This window comes from Sceloporus occidentalis, unplaced genomic scaffold (genome assembly GCF_023333645.1).
Source record: "Sceloporus occidentalis isolate IW3139 unplaced genomic scaffold, rSceOcc1.0.p SCAF_2, whole genome shotgun sequence".
In the NCBI taxonomy this organism is placed as follows: domain Eukaryota; kingdom Metazoa; phylum Chordata; class Lepidosauria; order Squamata; family Phrynosomatidae; genus Sceloporus; species Sceloporus occidentalis.
The window spans coordinates 89003283-89023071 of NW_028316982.1; the positions used below are offsets into that span (position 1 = coordinate 89003283).

Consider the following 19789-nt stretch of genomic DNA (forward strand, 5'->3'; position numbering starts at 1 on the left):
TTTTACTGGCTGCTGGGCACAATTAAAAGTTCATGTTTATGATACCCTTGGATCCAAGCTATCTGAAATAATCCTGCCCAGTCCCTGAGTTCTTTAAGAGAGGCTCCTCTCTTAGTTTAACCAGTCATAGCTATGTTTGTGGGGACACAAGAGAGGGCCTTCTTTATGGTTGCTCCAAGATGGTGAATGCACCTGGCAATGTAGACTAGGTTATCCAACTTCCATTTATGTTTCATTAGCAGATAAAGGTTCTTTTATTCAGGCAGGCATCTGGCAGTTGACTGGCTTTTGAGAAAAGTGTTTTTGATGAGCTGATGCTTTCTATAGTGATTTTTTTTTACTGTAATGTTTTAGTACTATAATTGGATGAAGTTTTTAGCATTACGACGTTTGTGTTTTACACTGCACCTGTTTTTATCTACACTTGTCATACTCTTGTGAGCTGCCTTGAGTTTTAGTCTTAGAAGAACCATGGGGATAAATAAGTAAATAGTTTCAGTCCCTCTTATGTGAACATGGGATTTATGTTCCTTAAAAAAAAACCTCTGCTTTTTTCTTCAAGTAAAATAGAAAATGTGAGAAGTCAAGTGACACATAGTAATTGAATCCATTCCTTTTGCTTCTTCATATTTGCTGTGCTTGATTCCAAGAAGGCACATTTTAGCTTACAAAATTGATTTTCCCCCTCTTGTACTCTGCAGAAATTCATTTTTAGAAGGCTATGTACAACAGTTCCTCTTCACCTTTCGGTATTTCTGTTCACAAGAAGAACTTTTGCAATTTATTCTTGATAGAATCATTATAACCTTACCCAGGTATGTATTGAAACTCAGATAAATTTCAGCTGAGTATTGTATTGATGTGTCAAGAGCCTTACATTTGTCCCTATATAATTAAGAATGGTTGCTTAATTTTTTAATAACTAAAAGCATCTATTTAATATTACTTAGGTGGGACTTTTTAAATGAAATTTAATTTCAAGATAGAAGAAACTTCTGTCCTTGACAGAACACTTTCCTCTTGGACAAAAAAATGCATGCAAATTTCCATAGCTTTTTATTAAGCTCTGACAAAGGAAGATGTATTTTTCTGTTTTTGTTCTTGAAATGATAAGCTGAAACATATTTCAACATAATAATGCTTGGAAGTATACACATATCTCCATTTACTGACTAGCTTTCTGTTCTTCTTAGTTCAAGCCCAGAATCCTGCTCATTGCTTAGCAAAATATACTTTCGCAGTTTCTCCATTCTGCAGACATGGATTGAAGACTGTTATGCTGTAGACTTTGCAGTAAACCCTGACTTTATGAGTACTCTAAAAGAATTTATCATTTCCAAGGTAATTCACTGTTTTGACAGGAAGCTTAAGGTACATGTCAAATCAAAGTAAATTATGACATGCAAGATTGCAGTAGCATTATAAGAGAATTTCACTATAAATATAATTGAAATGAGAGGGGGAACATACTTTAGGGATCTGTGTATTTTCTTTGCTAAAACAGGATTTATTTTAGCTGTATTAGGACATAAACAAGTTGAAATATAAATCCATAGAAGCCTATAATCATGGACTTTTTGTAGGTAGTTCCACTCAGTGGCTATGGCAAATGGCTTCTATCATGGCTTGACCTCATTACTAGGAGGAAGGAGAGCAGTGTTTCTCAGTGCTTGAGAAAGGAAGACTGGAAAGAAGTGAAGGAACCCAGTGAAACACAGTCCTTACGCTCTTCATGCAAAAAGCTCTCAAAAAGTATTTTACAAAAGGTATGTGCTTTTTTCATTTTCTTTGTAACAATAGTTCATGGCACGTACCATATTAATTGTACTTCAACATCTTTCCTAACCTAGCTGAAATCTTAGGATATACTAGTAAGACCTTAATTCAGTTGTCAGCCCCCATTAAAGTAAACCCATTGAATCAGTGGAACCTACTATGTATTACCAAGCTGCCATTTATTTATTGAGTTTACAGGAAAGACTAATCAGTGGATTTTGGTCAAATATATCCATGTGTATTAAGAAAGGGCATCAAATGAGCAGCAATTTTAAATCTCTAAATAGAAGATCAGTTTCTCCCTATACTACTATAGGATAGGGTAGTACCCTCCAGTTAGATTAAAGCTGCCTAGAATGTCTTGGAACTGCAGAAATTAGTTTATCTCATAAATGAGCAAAACACACTATATACCATGCTGTGGTGCTAGGACTTAGCCATCTCCAAACTAACAGTAAGCATTATCTCATTTAGTTAATATGATTAATGAATCAAGCATATTTGTAGTCTCCATCTGTGACATATAGTCAGCTCATTCAGACAATGGGTGTCTTATTTACCGAAACACAGCAATATTGTATAAATGGTACTGTAGTCCTGAATTGGTACAGGTTGAGTCTCCCTTATCCAGAATTCCAAAATCCAAAATACTCCAAAACTGTCCACATGGGTGGTTGAGATAGTGACATCTTTGCTTTCTGATGGTTCAGTTAATTTTCTGATGGTTACACAATTTTTTTGTTTTGTTTATGCACAAAATTATTTAAAATTTTGTATAAAATTACCTTCAGGCTATGTGTACAAGATGTATATGAAATGTTAGAATTAGGCTTCATCTCCAGGGTATCTCATTATGTACATATATGCAAATGCAGATATTCCAAAATACAAGACAATCTGAAATCCAAGACACTTCAGGTCCCAAGCATTTCAGATAAGAGAGACTCATCCTGTAAAGGGGTAAAGTAGCTGGTGTAAGTTTCCTTCCTTTTGTCAGGGTTTATGTTATTTTTTCAATGGCTTCAGTATTTTGTAATACATTTTATTTCTTGATTTAACAAAGCCTGGCACTGAAAAGAGGTATACTAGGCTTTGATTCCAAAAGTGTTTATCTGCCATACATACCTATGATTTAACAATTTTGTATTAACTCTGTTGACAAAGCAGGTAATAGAATAGGACTCTTTTTAAAACAACTAAAATAGAGTACATGGCATAAGCTAACAAAATAGAACAAAACTTCTAACATTCATTTTAACACAGCGAAATTATAAAGAGGTAATGTTCAATATTAAAACTTAGCTGTGAGATTTAGTAATGTTAACTGGAAGAATAGAGCAGCAGTAGTGGGAAACTTGCAGCAAATGCAACAAAACAGGTCACATCTATTCCCAACTCTTGTTCTATATCAGTGACTGCTGCAAAGCAACCTTACTTTACCATCACCAGAACAGAACGGTTCCAGGTTGTGGAGGGCCTATTACAAGTTGATTTTCATAACAGAATGCAGGAATATTCAGAAGCCTGCTATGACTAGTTTGTAACACATTTTGCAGGAAAAGTTCCTTGGCTGTAATATGATGCACACACAGAAGTGGCATTGGCTACAACTTTTCGTGTTTCTTGGATACTTTTTATCTTGTTGGCCCTGATGATATAGATGGAATCCTTGGGGGAAACATTGTCAACGGTTTCCGTACTGAATCCTTGCCCATCCTAGCCAATGAAACTATTTGGATCAGATTTACCTACTTGGGTTAGAGCAGTGGTTCTCAACCTTCCTAATGCCGTGACCTTTTAATACAGTTCCTCATGTTGTCCTATGGCGCTTTTCATAGTTTCATCTTATTCATGCATATTGTTTAACATCTACATGAAACTTCTGGGGGGAGGACATTTGGAGATTTGGGCTGTGGAATAATTAGTGAGCATACAAAATCACAGTATCTTTGATTTACATATCTTTCTGGAGAGTTTATATATAATAGCTCATTTCTAATTTTAATTGTTTGTGTTGTTAAGACTTTTATATTACATATCTTGTAGATCATCTTAAATTCATCTTGTGGAAGAAAAATAAACTAAACATCCCATTTATATTTTACACGTAAACCCATTTAAGACTGCAGTTCTAAATACACTTACTAAGAAATAAACTCTTTTGCATACAGTAAAACTTGCTTCCGAGTAAATATGCTAGGATTCCACTAGACATGCAGTTTGTGACCATAGGATGTTTTAAAAATATCTACGGTAACATGCAAGCAGTCTTACAGATATTGGAATCAAACACTACAAGGTGACATCAGATAGCCAAAATATCACATAATTTGCAATATTCTCAAGCAGAAAGAACTTACCTCCTTATAACAACAAACCTCTTGTTTTTATGGTAAAAATGCTTTTTTGTAAGTTAATTAAGCAGATTCAACTGTCTGAGATGCTTGAATTTGCTAGTCAGAAAATTGTAATTTTCCTATCCTTCTTTCTAGCTAATACTGTTGGCCTCATAATAAAGAAAGACATTGGTGGATTAATTACTGTTGTTCTTGTTGTTGTTGTATCTCTTCAAGTCATTTCTGACTTGTGGCAATCATAAAGCGAGCCTATTGTGGGGTTTTCTTGGCAAGGTTTGTTCAGAGGGGTTTTGCTTTTGCCTTACTCTCTGGCTCAGAGTGTGTGGCTTGCCCAAGATTACATGGTGGGTTTCTGTGATTGAGTAGGGATTCAAACCCTGGTCTCCAGTTTTGTAGTCCAACACTCAAACAACTACACCATGGTGGCTGCAACAGTTAATTACTGCTACATTATTTTTAATTCGCCTGTAAAATGATTACATAGCCTAAAGTAAAAAATAAAATTAAAAAATAGTCACATACAGTTGATGGTGCTTTCAGAAAGTTTTTCTGATCCATAATGTTGGAAATGAAAGAAAACACTGAGCAGAGAAATAAAGAAGTTGTGACATTTTTAAAGAAGCTTTTTGACATGGCAATAATATACATGAAGACAAAACTCAGTATTTTCTAAGATAATGGTGCAATAATAGTGGTTTTGACTTGTCTAAGATGATGGCTGTAGTGCGGCTGACAGAGTATGGGGATGCTAACAATGACATTTCCATATCTGGTCAATTTGAAAATCTTGAATCTGTCAACAGACAAAAGACTTTGGGTGAATAATTGGATGGTTACTGTGTTGTAGTCATCAGGTGCTTTTTAAAGTGCCTATATTAAGAACGTGCCAGAGGTTAAGGCCTCTAAAGATAAGGTGTGGTGGAAAGAAAGGAAAATGGTTCCACTAAAGGGTAATAAAAAGACCAAAAGATAATCCACCTCAGTTGTCAATTTTATTGCTCATAAAAGCTAACGTCCAAAATTGATCAGCACTCTTATGTGGTGAATAAGGCAAGGCATGCACACAAAAATGAAAAAGTTATCAAGGCGCTCATATACACAATTAACCAACATTGTATAAGAAAGGGATGGTTTGTTGTATGGCTTCAAGCCATTTCCGACATGGTGAACCTAAGGTGAACCTATCACAGGGTTTTCTTGGCAAGATTTGCTCAGAGAGGGTTTGCCTTTGCCTTCCTCTGAGGCTGAGAAAGTGTGACTTGCCCAAGATTACCCAGTGAGTTTCCATGGCCTAGCAGGGATTCAAACCATCATTTTCAGAGATGTAGTCCAACATTCAAATGACTACACCACACTTGGCTCACAAGGAAGAATGGTAGTTATCAATGTTATTGCTGTGGTTTTGACATACTGCTATTTTAGGAGGACACTAGTTGACATCTCACCACTCTGTGTGATATGAGCAAAGTTCTTGCCCCAAAACATGCCCAAGGATGCTGGCTCTTGTACTCTTTCCCCATATATCTGAGAGTCAGTTTTTTAGGCCCCTCTTTTCACACCCTTCATTCAATTGCCTTGTCCACATATAAGCTGTTCAGCACATACATATTCAGTGAGACATGCTGGTTTGTAGGTTATTCTCTTGTTGCGTTCCTCCAGAGGTTTCAAAGGTTTGCATCATTTTTTGGTCTGGATGAAGAAATGAAGTTAGCTGCCTGATTGTTTTTAAGCCAAGTTTCTTACTATACATTTTTTTTCTAACCTAGTAGTTGATTCTGCTTTGTTGTTTTGCAAAGTGTCTTGCTGTAGCTAGTCATCTTTTATTTAAGATGATTTGCTAGAACAAATTAGATATTGTTTCTTTTCATGTGGCATTTTTAGCATTAATTCTCAGCACTTCTACCATTTTTACAATTTCAATAGTATAAAACAGAATCGATACAAAAGAGTGAACGGCTTAATGTAATATCTAAAGAAGACCCCCTCTCCTTCATATACACAGAAGACAACTAGAGAACTAAGAACTGTGTTGTGTGAAGTCATTACAATATAGAAATAACTACATTACTATAGAAAAGTGTAACTATGTACAGAAAATAGTTGATATACATAAAGCATGACAGTTGGAAAATACTTCCAGGTGTGAATGAGAAATTACTTTGGGGCCTTGAATGGGTTGACTGAGTGTGAATAAACTAAAATTCAATCCAGTCCAGATGCTAATGAATATGAGAAATAGACTAGCTCTATCATGCTTTCCATGATAGATGACTTTTATGGCTAGAAAGTTATTCTGCTACTTTTAGGCTGATATAGCAGTTACACCTCTAGGATATGATCAGCATCATCTAGGGTCTTTGACTACTGGAACATGTAGTACACGGGCAGCCTTTGAAAACAGTCCAGAAAAGTCAGTTGTTCCAAATGTGGTAATTTAGCTTTCATGTTGCATTGATTTGAGATATACTTTAACACTAATCCTCTCTGTTCCTTAGTGGCTCGCAGCTAGCAACTTCTTTCTGGGCTAAACTGAAGATTCACATAAGCTTGAAGGTCCATGATGAAAGTAGTACTTGTGGCTTGTATAAGAATGAATTTAGTTCTTCTTGAGTAAATGTATTAGTGGAATAAATGGTTTTTATTTTATTTTTTTCTTGTACAGAGCTTTAATTGGAGGTCCTCAAAAGGAAATGAAGCTATTGTATCTTACCAAAAAGATAAACAACATAACATTGCATCAGCTTTACCAAAAGAATGCTTTACAAATGGAACAGATGGTGTCTGTGCTAGAATAGATGGAGGACAATACTTTTTAACAGAATATACTGCACAACAGCTTTGTTGTCAGCTGACACTGTTGCAACAGGTAAACTAAGCTTTTTTTCTTATTAATAGAGAGTAATGTATACCATCATTTCTCTTTCACTGCTTAAAAGATAACAATTATGAAGCCACTGACATTTCATGGGAAGTTTCCATATCAAACTTCTTGATAAATGTGATGCAAGGGCAATACTACCAAGAGCCAGTAGTATTTGGTTAAGGAAGAAGAACATTTCAAGCTCACCAGTGTGATCTACCTGCTTCAAGAGGTGCTAGTGATAGAAGAACAATATCTTTGCCACCTTGTCTCCCAATTCACGTGACATGTTTCCTGGATCAATATTCCAATGTGCTGTTGAATATAAATGCTCAGTGTCTCACCTTGACAGCATAATGTATAAACTGCTATTAGTGGCATTCCTGTTGTGAAATCCTGATTATTCTGTGGAATGCAGAGTTCACTTGTTGGAAAGATGGCTTCCAAGAGCCATCTCTTTTTGTGTGCAACCTGTTGAACCACTTGGTACACACCGGAACTAAAGGAAGTGTTGTAGTCTGGGAAACAAAATTCATAAAGGGTCCAGTCTAGCAGAACCTCTCACTAATGACTCCACTTCAGCAGTGAGTGTAAGGGCTGGAACAGACTTGCAACTTCATCCAGCTTCTAGCCAGCTTGCACGTGTGGCATTTAGATGCCACACTCGCCCAAGCTGGTTGGAAGCTGGCTGAAGCTGCAATGGAACAGCTTCAATCCTCCCTGAATAGGAACAGCTCTTTGCCGCTCCTATTTGGGCTGGATGAACTAGTGGTAAGTGCCTCTTTGAGAGAAGGAGTGGTCGCAGTTATTTTCAATGAGACTACAGTATCACGGCCTTAATGGTTTTGTGCCTGAGAGAGAGAAGGGCAAATGTGATCCTATTGATTCCTCTTGATCTCTCAAAGGCAGGTTACACCATGGATGATGTATCTTTCCAGTGATGCTGTCTGATTTGGGGTTGAGAGTCAAAAGTATACAAATACCATGATCAAATATATCGTGCATATCATATTTCTGTTTTTTTTTTAAAGGAAATGTTCCATAAATGTCATCCAGTGCACTTTCTTAATTCAAGATTCCTTGGAGTAAAAGACAAAAGTGTGCCTCTCCAGAAGTAAGTTTGCCTAGTCTAGTGATATGCTGTGTATTATAAATGTGTGTTGTGTCTTGTAGACATCAGTGTTAACTGCTTTCCACATATATGGGAGATTTGAACAAGGAGTAACAATCAGTGCATTTCTAAATACAATCTTAAATGTATAACTTTTGAAAATAAGTACATTAGCAAAACATTTTTACACAATGTATTTCATAACAATGAATATTTTACAAAATATTTTGTAATAGAGTATTTTATTGGTTATTAGAGTAGTCTGAGATCAAACATTGGATACCAGAGTTAGGAGCAAATAGTTCTGACTCTATAATCTTCTTTGCAAGAAGCTGTGAATTGGGGGCAAAACTGATGGAGGTTAAGGGGCGGCTTAATGCTGCCCCTTTGACTGCCAGATTTGGGCCACAGCAACCGCATGCCACAGCCCCGATCCAGCGTTTTTCCAGCCCCAAAAGAAGCGGCAAAATGCTGCTCCTTTTTGAGGTGGGAAAAACTGCCCTTGCCACTGCTGCCACGGCTCTTCCACGTTTCTTCAGCGCAACGTGTGTAAATGCTGGGCTGCAGAAATGTTGTGATGCTGCCTGCCATCTGGGAGGGGGGTGAGTGGCGTGACACCACTTTGGGGACAGAGTTGGGGCGTGCGGTCACCACACCCCGACTCTGCCCTGATGCCGGTCTTTTGGCCGGTCTGTACAGCCTGATCTCTCAAAGGCATCCTCTGAAGCATGGTGGACCTGCTTATCTTCTTCCAGAGTACATACACTCAGGGTCTTTATCCTTTACAAACTCCTTCCATGGCTTGATCAATCCAAACTGAAAATGGCAGCCTTTACTGTGTAGTTCACATGATAGCCATTGTTTCCTAAGCAAAGAAATGACACTTCTATCCCTTACTAGAAGATTCCTTTCTGTTCCCCCCTTCCCCATGCTTTTACATGAACACTGATGCCCTAGGATCAAAACAAAAAGACAAATCTTGTGTTGAATTCTAGTGTATTTTCTATTCTCATTGGAATTCCACTGTACTGAGAATTTGTAGTAAGTCTTGCCACTGTGGTTATGGTTAGGATTTAATGCAGACTTCTTGCATTTCGTGAATTAACTTTGTAGTCTAGTGCCATGTAAACCCCATGAGATCAACCTGCTTGTCACTTCTATATCATGGCTGTGTAACATGAGATATTTTTGATCCACTATATTTTGTTGACTAGGATTTTATTTATTTATTGAAAAAAGAGTACCCTAGTATCAAAAGGCAATAAGTTGGTTAGGTCATTTTTGTCCCACTTTTGTGCTGTAAAAAAACCTAGAAACTGTGAGATGGCAAGCACTTTTCAGTTCTTTGATGACAGAGTTGTAGAATGCATATAGTATAGGTCTAGTTCTGTGATAAGATATTACTTTGGGAGTTACAATTCTTAAGCAGCCATGTCAGGGCAATTTTCATTGATATCCTGGGAACTTGCAGGTGTAGAAGCTTAGTATTATATTTTCATTCCTGCTTGAATTGAAAATACATATGGAAATGAATAAAAGACTATTAATCTAATCAGACAATCTAAGCAGAATCTAGCTGTACTGTTTGTTTATTAGCAAATAAATACATAGCAAAGCTTTAAAGCATAAATAAGCATTATATTTCTCCAGCACAAGTAGATACATCACCCTTGCTGCAATGAGATTCTTCAGGCTGGAAGGACTGTAAAGTCCTTTATTGTGAAATAAAGAAGAAATCGGTAGGTTGATTCTCTGGAGAACATTCTGATGAAATTCCAGACTATCCCTTTTCAGAGATGGTTTGGGATATTAGTCAAGAGAAAAGATGCAATGAAAGTAAAGAGGAACTTAGTAAAATAATTGGAGAGCCAGTGTGGCATAGTGGTTTTGAGTGTTGGACAAGGACTTTAGGAAACAAGGGTTGAATCTCTGCTCACTGTGGAAACCTATTGGGTGACTTTGGGCAAGTCATACTCTGTCAGCTTCAGAGGAAGGCAATGGCAAACCCCTTCTGAACAAAGCTTGCCAAGAAATCTCCATGATAGGTTTGTCTCAGATTTGCTTTAATCTGGAAATGACTTGAAGAGGCACAACAACAACTAAAACCACTGTTCCGTATCCAGTTGTTCTGTAACACCACTGTTCTGTATCCAGTTGTTCATCCCAAGCACAGTTGGCCTATTTTGTCAATGTTTGTGTAACTTCCATTGTTTCAGGGGATCTACTCTAGTTAGGATTAATAGATGGATTTAGGCCATCTTTTGAGAGCTGGATGAGACATGAGATGAACAAAAAGGGAGAATTTCAGAGAACAAAGCATTTATAAAATAAATCAGTAGCGTGTGATTTTTTTAAAAAATCTGGTATTTACTTCTGGCATAAAGTGGTCTAAAGTGACCCCTGTTTTGGCAGAGATACATTCTTTGTCTTAGTGTGGAAATGCGAAACTGCAAATAATAACCCTAATGAAATGAAAATTCTGAGACATCTTCTGCTTATTCTTATAATTTTTTTTAATCAGTTCTGAGAATTATTTTTGGTTTAATAAATAATAATAATAATAAATAAATAAAAATTTTATTTATATACCGCCCTTCTATAAAATCAGGGCGGTGTACAGCAATCATAAAATACATACAATAGGATACAGCACAATAAAATACAATACAAAACAGACAAAATCTAATAAAAACACTCCAGCCAGCTTGCCACTGCTGGCGTGGAGAAGAGGGAGAATTTAGTCGGGGCTTATATCAGGGAATGCTTGTTTGAATAAAAAGGTCTTCAGCCCCTTTTTGAACTGGGCCAGGGAGGTGGCTGAGCGGAGCTCAATGGGCAGGGAATTCCAGAAGGTAGGGGCCAAGATGGTAAACGTCCTCTTAGACGTAGAGGCTAATCTAGCCCCTGGAACCCTCAATAGCTGCTGCCCAGATGTTCTGAGAGTGCGGGGCAGATTATATGGGGAGAGGCGGTCCTCAAGGTATCCTGGGCCCAAGCCATTTAGGGCTTTATAGGTAATGACCAACACCTTGTATTGCGCCTGGAAGCGAATAGGCAGCCAGTGCAAATCTTTAAGCACTGGTGTTATATGACTGGTTCTGGGTATGCCAGTAACCAGTCGGGCTGCCATATTCTGCACTAATTGTAGCTTCTGGGTATGGTACAAGGGTTGCCCCATGTAGAGCGCGTTGCAGAAATCCAAGCGAGAAGAATAATAGTGGCCCTTCACTTTTTTGAGTATACTGTAGATCTTTCTTCCAGGAGGTAAGTCCAGTTGGAGGTGATTTCCATATATTCCTTATGTTCTTCACAGTGAATTCTGTTAGCCTTTGCCTGGTTATAATTAGTCTTTTAATGCTGGAGATGCTTCTCTTTTACAGAACTACTTCCTCTGAACTGTTGCCTACTCAAATCTATAACCTTTTCGTTGAAACCTGTGTCCAAGATGATTACCTCGTACATCTTTTGAAATATGCAGACAATGTCAGTACTTGGGTTGCAGCTGAAATCGTAACAAGCTACAGTTCTAAGGTTTGCAATCTTTTTACTTTTTCTAGTTGTGGTTGTATCCATCTATGCAAAAAATCCCCCATACTTATTCTCTTGGTGGGGTAGTGTAGTTGCAGTGGTTGCTTTGGGTTTGACATCAAGGTGATTCCCTGCCTCCCTTGAAATTCAAATACCTTCTGAGAGGGGTTTTCTTTCCAGGACTTTGGTGGGAAATGAAAGACTTAAAATTCTTTCCCCATTCCTCAGAATCCCAAAACTACTCTGGCTGCCTTGTGTCATCCAGTGATCTTTTGGTCTTCCTGTTGAGAGTTGGAAACAAGACTGCCCCAAATGAAATGTGTGGCTGCCATACATTGCATGAATATTATAATAATTGTTCATTTGGATGCCATGTTTTCACAGTAAACCATGCTGAAAGCACAACATGCTAGAGTTGTATAATATTGCAACATTTCAATCTGTTGCTGGATTTTAAAAAAAATTATCATACAAATTTTACTTAACATCTCATATTAATAAACATATACAAAGAATCAACAATCCACCAATATTTCACTTCATAGGTCCTAGACAGTGAAGGGGTGCATTTGATTCATTTGATATGGTCGAAGTTGTTTGAGTCATCTTTTTTTTTAATACTATGAATAAATGCATGTGGAAGGAAACACACAGAAGTACTTCTTTCTGTTCGGATTTCCCCCAAATGGGTTTGAAATGCATCAGTAGTGAAGGAGTCTCTAGTGGTGTTTTATTACATCTTCAGGTGTTTCCTTTTCTTTTTTTCCCCCAGGCATAGCAGGAAAAGAGCCAGAATGAATTTAGAACTGGGTGGGAATCATGCAATGTACAACACTGGACTGCAGCTCTCAGCCTTCTTCATCATTATCTACTCTGATTATAGCCCTGTCCAAATACGCAGGGCCAGAACTCCAATTTGAGTATGGACTGTTTTGACATGGGAAGGCTAGTTCACCATCAAATCCAGGCCATCCCTTCCTAAAACTGGTTTAAAATAATTTTGCTCCAGATTTTTCACAAAAATCCAAAGTGGTGCCAGGCACCTGTTTACACAGTGTCCTGCTGTGCTACATGGGTTCACCGCTGCTGGTGTGGGTCACTTCCTCTTAGGCCACAATGTGAGACAATGTGGTCAACACTGGGTGCCTTGTTTTTACCTTAGAACAACATGTGCCAGCAGTGCTACCATCATGTGTAAGTACCTGGAGGAATTCAGGGCCATTTCAGGGCCAGAATACTTCGGAAGCAGCCCAGAGTATTCTGACAAGTGTAGACCCACCCAGTGTGGACCCACCCTAAGACTGCTTGAACTTTCAGTCCACAATTTTTGGAGGGCTGTATGATTCCTACCTGAGCTTTAGAAATGTATAGCAACAAAAATCAGGGTCATTTTCATCCATGTACAATCTCCTGATAAAGGATCCCTAGGTAAACACCTGAGACTGTATCCCCTTTAATTCATTCAGTTATTCTTTTTCATAGAGGATGAACATCTGTATGTCCTGCTTATGCTTTTACATATATTAGTATGTGTTTGTACGCTTGAAAGAGAGAGTGAATTTTTAGCAACAAAAACATCTACAGATAAGCTAGAGCTGTATATATGCTCCTGTAATTTTTTGAACTGAGTATTAGAATTAATCTTGCCTTCCTCGTACGTTCCTACCAGCAAGGGGCTTTTTCCTTACCACGGGATAAAAAGATTTCCACTTAGTGAAGGCTAAGATTTATAAAAATGTTATTTCACACTAATTTGGTTAGGTTTGCACTATTTAAGATAGCCACAGGTATATGGTTGCATGCATCCATCTGTCCCTTTCATGATTCAAGGCACAATTCGGTCTTTGATCAGATCCCCTTTATTGGGAGAATATTTTATGTAAGTATTTGCTAAAGTATATATGTAGCTGGCATAGCTTTCTGTTAACAGCCAAAGGAATATCTGGGTTTGAGAGTAGATCTGGGGATAAAGCTCCCCGGGCTGCTTCTCTGTTGCAATCCATTTCTTATTCAGCAGGACATGGTAGTTTCTAAAGACATTTCCCCTCGTCCACATCTGGGCATAACCTGTTGACAGTGGGCACATATATTTAGCATCTGTAATATAATTAGGATGCAAGCTCTGTGTTGATGTTTGTGTGTACATGAATGGAGCTAAATTGTGGAGGAAATGTCTGTGCACAGGTGAAACCCCCCAATGTCTATGTGAGCCCATGAAAGCCTGAAGATATTCAAAGGGTTTTGTTGGAGGTATTCAGTGAGTTCCCAGATAAGGTAGCATTTTCAGTTGTAGGAGCTCTGTAAGTGTACATCTTACAGAATACTTTGCAGATCTTTACATTGAATCCATGGGGAGTGAGTCCTTGTATTTGCTTCCAAATATGTCTATACAGCCCCTGAGTTGCCAGGATTGGTTTTGTCAAGGCAATAATCTGTCCATCATTACTGTCTCCCCCCCTCCCCCCAGATATTGTCTTCCAAGCCTGCCAACTGGGAGTACTGTTTATTGGAGAGCTATTGTAATGACGCTCTTTGCAGTTATCCTTGCTTCTTAGGTACTCTGTCTATCACTCTCTGCAGTCTGATAAATGCACAGTGCCTTCTTTGCTAGTTGATTAGAGGGGTCCTGCACTGCCAGCCTTCTAGCAGCTTAATCCAAAAGAAAACCATATGACCCCCGTATCTATGGAATATACATTCTCACATTCACTGTGGAAACGTGAAACCGCAGATGATAGCGAACACTATTGAAATGAGTAACTTCCAGTGGAAGTTGACCATGGAGTTGCACTAGGGACCTAGAGATTCCTAGAGAGAACACCTCTTTAGGCATTTCTTGGTCCTTCATCGCAATTTTCTGGTCAGCTTACTCCAGAAGCACACCATACAATTGTGCTGGAGGTCCTAGAAAATGCCAAGAGAGTGCATACTTTTTTCAGATATGAGTAAGTGAAACCTTGGGTACCAGTACCATGGATACATAGGAGGATCTTCACCTTTAAAGATGATAAATATAGATAACGACACAAAGAGAATGAACACTTTTGAAATGTGGTATTGAGGAAGAGTTCTACAGATACTATGGACTGCTAAAAAGAGAAATACTGTAAATGGGCTTTAGAAGAAATTAGACTTGAACTCTCACTGGAAGCAAAGATGACTAACCAAGAGTTTCATATTTTGGATTTATCATGAAACAATGTTTCTCATGGGGGAAAATGTTAATGCTGGGGAAAATGTAAGACAGTAGGAAAATAGAAAGAATGTATTATAGGTGGATTGCTTCAATGAAGGAAGTCACCCCCTTGAGTTTGCAATACCTGAGCAGGGCAGTTGATAATTGGGGATTTTGGAGGCCTCTTGTTCACAAGATCACCATAAATCGAAGTTGACATAATGGCAAATAGCAACAAAGGGTTCATTTGAGCTGTTTGATGTTGTTTGCCATTGTAAACAGTGGGGTGCCCGTTGAAACTAACTAGAAAAGGTTTAAAATTATCAAAGGGGGGGAAATACCATGCAGCAGGTCTTCTTCTTTTTTTTTTTTTTAAATGACACTGTCTCAGAATTTGGGTTCAAAGGAGGATTACAGTGGAATTTCTTCAGCTAATGCAGCCCCAGTCCATTTGGGCTGCTGTAGCTGAAGCTCCATCCAACTTGCCAGTTTGACAGCCCCGCATTCCTAAAGCAGATTATCTCTACAGTTTTGCACTTCCTGGTCTGCTTTAGTAGTCCCATCAGATTCTATTCAGGGTGATGGTATGGTGTCAGCATAGCCTGACTTCCAATCCTGTACTTCCATTAGAGCAGAGATAATTCTTTGTCATGTCACTTTCGTAGCATTGTACACTCCAAGAAGAGAACACATTTGATTGATTTTTTTATTCATCTTCTAAAGCAGAAAAAAAGCTGTTCATTTAAAAGCATTTCCTGGTTATGTCTATAGCACTTCTTAGAAATACACATTATTGTTAATTGGTAACTAGAATACAAGTAATTAGAGAGCAGTTGTTTTTTGCTGCTGTTAAATGACAAGGTTGATGGAGACAAAATTTCACAGTACAAAGATTCTATAAAATGAATGTTGATACCCTGCTGCATCAACATGTAGATCAAGACGTCTTAATTGTAGTATTTCATCTAGTGTGAAACCTTCAATTTCAGGTTTTAAGGCAGCTTTTAGATTTGGCCACTGATGGATAATGCATTTCAACTCATTTAAATAGTTTCTTTATTTGGTACTTAGCTGTTTCCAGTTGCCTTCCTATCAGTAGTGTCTCCACCCCTGGTGTCACCTGGTGTGTGGGAGTTACTGCTGGAGGGGGCAAGGGGGCTGCTGAGGGATGGCCAAAAGTGCACGCTTGGCTCTTTCCTTCACTGCTGTGGCATTGGCCTCTTCATGAGGCAATCAGCAGCACCGCAGCAAAGTCAGCAGGAGCCCACTTGACCCTTCTCATCCTGGAGTGAGAGGAGGGCTTGAGGTGTCACTCCTCTTCTGGGGTGTCACCTGGTGTGACCCACATTCCCCACATCTCCCTAGTGATGCCGCTGCTTCTTATTCCAATGCTTTTCCTAGCTGTATAAAAAGAGGCCATATTTTTACTGGCAACACAGTTGATATAATCATGATCTAACAGATTTTACACCTTCATTACAGAATGAAAATGCATTTTAAAAATACTTAGTTTTTTTTTCTAGGCGCAGGTGAACTTACTAACAAAATTTCTCTGCATTGCAAAGTGTTGCTATGAACAAAGAAATTTTGCTACTACAATACAAATCCTAAATGGCCTGGAAAATCTTGTTGTGAGACAATTGCCAGTGAGTAAATCTTTATTTTGTAGCTTGTGCAGTTCCTGATCATTTATCAAATGAATTTATGCATTTATCAGAGGACTAATATTTTCTTCTTCTCTTAAGGTTTGGAAATGTTTGCCTTCTAAGATATTGGAAATAATGGAAGAACTAAAAGCTGTTGAGGTATAGTAAACGTTATAATTTGTGAACTCTGGATGAGTACGGCAGTCAAATTCTGAGGATCATTATTAGTGCAGGGAGTGAAATAGTGGTTGCAGACAGCAGTGAGGTCTTGACATTTGCTGAAGCCCTGATACCAGCAATGGAGTAATGAGCAAACAACACTGTCATACTTATGTCATATGGAGCACTAAAACAATAGATGATATGATGATGGAATTCTCAGTTTCTACAACCCCATCATTTCAGGCTAAGGGGGTTGACTGTTTATAGAAAGTGCCTTCTCCAGATGGCCTTTACTCATGCCCCCAATCTCCTGGAGGTAGATCTGGGACTGTTGCATACTTATTTTATACTGGAGATTTGGCACAGGTCTCTACAAAAGAAATTTAAGTACAGTGGGCCCTCTCCTTATGTGGGGGATCCTTCCAGACCCACCCACCCCCCGCATAAAGGGAAATCTGCATATGCTCGCACCCCATAGAAAACAATGGGGCACGTGCACATGGCAGTGGTGTGGCACGCGGGTGCACCCGCCATTGTTTTTATCATTGCGTGGCTTCTGCTTAAGCAGGAAGCTGCGTATAGTGTGCCCATATTTGGCACGAGCGTACTGTGCATACAATAGGAAATGAAGCCTATTGCAATGGTTGTTAAATAGTTACTTTCACTAATGTATACATACAAAATGCCACAAAAATATCTCGTCCACAGGTGAAATGTGTGCTCTGATTTCTCAGTTTCTTATTGTTTGCCAGTGTTGTGGGCCAGTATATTTGTTCAGAATACTGGAGAACATTCTTCTAGTCAGACCCAAGTTCTTCTAGATGGTATAAGATCATTAAAGAGAGTGAGTGTTTATGCCTTCCTCTATTTCCCCTTTCCCTGCTGTACTCCAGTCCTTCCAAACAATCTAATATTAGTATGTTAATGAACATGCTTTTCTTTGCTCTGAAGGGGGCTCAGTTTATGGAAGACTGATGACAATGCAGCTTAAGCTCTTTATATTTAGAATATTCTTTATTTTATTTTATATTTTGGATTTGTATTGTAGCATTCCTACAAGGAACCCAAGTTATCATGCATAACGTCTGTCCTATTTTGTCCTAAGTCAGACTTTGTGACACTGAGAAAGACGTTTTCAAAGCACAGTCAACTTTGTGGCTAATTAGGAATGTGAGCAAGATCTTCCTGGTCAAAGACTGACATTCTGTCTCTTACATCACACTCTGTATGTATGTGCCCTCAAGTCACCTGTCAGTTTAGGCAAGGAATACTCAAAGGTGCTTTATTGTGGCTCTTTAGACCTTTGCTACTCCATTTAATAGTTCTGTTGTGAACTATAATTTCCGAACTGTTTCTTGTAATGTAGAGAACATAATCACAATCTATTTGAATTGTAGCTGACGGAGAAAGTGTGCTTTTACCTGTCCTGTTGTACTACATTAGTTATGTCATTTCACAGTGAACTGGAAACACTGAAGGATGTTGAATTGTTTTTAAATAATACCTGTTGATAGGCACTAGAGGAAAGATTTTGATTTTGTACATACCTAAACCCAGAAACGTTTGCTGTGTTGAGCCTGGTAGTAATTCCCTTGGCCTGGTGGCAGCTTCAGCATTGAATTCCAAATAGGCTTCCTTTTCAATAAAATACATATTCTTTTAAATCTGTTGTTGAAGGTATGAAAGTTCCTTGTTCAGATGAGCTGAACTTGAGTTAATGTTGTGTTTTCCTGGATAGAAATAACCTCCTGGAATATACAGACCCTTCTGTATAGAAACTCCATTCTGTATTCCTCTATAGGCTTTGTAAATAGTACTGCAGTGGATGAGATGGTGCTATAAAAAGAACCGGGAGACTGCTGTCTCTTCAGAAAACCAACTAAGGGACTTTTGGGAGTAGGATTGAGTCCTATCAATTGCTGGCTCAAGGTTAACCACACATAACTTCTTTAATGTAGGATTTTTCTCTGGTACTGTAGTAGTACTGACCATGTTCGTTGCAGTGTATTAATGCAAAGACTTTAGCAGCCTCAAGCAGCTCTTTAACACCATAATCTAACATTATTTCTTTGCCTCTGCAAATTATTGCAGGTGTTTTTAAAAAGTGACAGCTTATGTTTAATGGAAGGAGAGAAGTTTAAAACTTCACCTACAATCCCATCAGCTTATGTTCTGGCAATGCACATTCAGCAACTAGAAACTGGAGGATTTACTATGAGAAATGGCACGTATAAATGGACTAAGCTTAGGTAATTTTTCTTATGACAAGATTTTCTTTAAAACTGAAGATGAACTTGGAAGCAAGCACTGAACAACAGTAACTTTAAATATAAACTAACTAATCTGACCTCTTGTAAATGTTTTAAAATAAAAAGACTTTAATTGTTGTATTGAAGTTGTTGGGTATATTTGGGGGAAATGATTCTAAATGTCAAGTATATGATCTGTGTACTTGGATCTTGCTCTACCTTATTAACGTTTTTTTCTAGAAAAAGACCAACTCCTAACCCATGTATTTCATCTCTTCTCTTTTAAAAGAAACATTGCAAAAGTTGTGAGTCAGGTTCATGCATTTCAAGAAAATTCCTACGTGTTTCCTCCAGATCACCAACTGCAGTCTTTCTTAAGACACAGAATAGCCTCTTTTAATGATGCAGACATCTCTGCCTTAGCAGCTGTCAACTCTGCCAACTTTCACCAGATACCAGCTGAAAAGCAATCTCGAAAAATCCAGGACACATTGCACAGGATGAAGACAATGTTTCAGTAATTGTTTACACTTCGTCTTTCTGTAACATTGTCGGTTTAACGTAATTTAAATTTCTGGGCTGGTGACCAGATGGTGCCACATGTGTAATTAGCTTTACAATACAATACTATACAGCTTTGCTTAGAAGTAAGTTCAACAGTGTTTAATGGAGCTTGCTCCCAGGCAAATGCATATAGGACTGCAGCCTTAAAAGTGTAATCTCCATTTGAACTCAATATTGACAATGCTTTCTTCACAAATCAATTTGTGTTTGAAAATTCCAAGCTCTGAGCAAAAGGTGCAGGAGCACTGCTGTGTTGTTTCCTTGTTTAATAGCTCATAGACCTTGTTAGATTCATGTGCTGTGTAAAGAAATGTAATATTTGTTCTACATCTTTATTTTTCTTTTGGAGAGCATATGGTGA

General features: G+C 38.2%; 1 protein-coding gene across 1 annotated transcript in view; it reads left to right on the forward strand.

Annotated features, from left to right (window-relative positions):
- LOC149318657 (kinase non-catalytic C-lobe domain-containing protein 1-like) overlaps window positions 1-19385 on the forward strand; it is a 100095-nt gene extending 80710 nt beyond the window's left edge. Inside the window, exons 21-30 of the mRNA XM_089510224.1 lie at window positions 702-815; window positions 1200-1341; window positions 1584-1766; window positions 6796-6999; window positions 8025-8107; window positions 11485-11635; window positions 16331-16453; window positions 16553-16612; window positions 18707-18864; window positions 19154-19385. Coding sequence (XP_089366350.1) covers window positions 702-815; window positions 1200-1341; window positions 1584-1766; window positions 6796-6999; window positions 8025-8107; window positions 11485-11635; window positions 16331-16453; window positions 16553-16612; window positions 18707-18864; window positions 19154-19385 — 1450 coding nt within the window. The remainder of the gene's footprint in view (window positions 1-701; window positions 816-1199; window positions 1342-1583; window positions 1767-6795; window positions 7000-8024; window positions 8108-11484; window positions 11636-16330; window positions 16454-16552; window positions 16613-18706; window positions 18865-19153) is intronic.
- The last annotated feature ends 404 nt before the right edge of the window (window positions 19386-19789 follow it).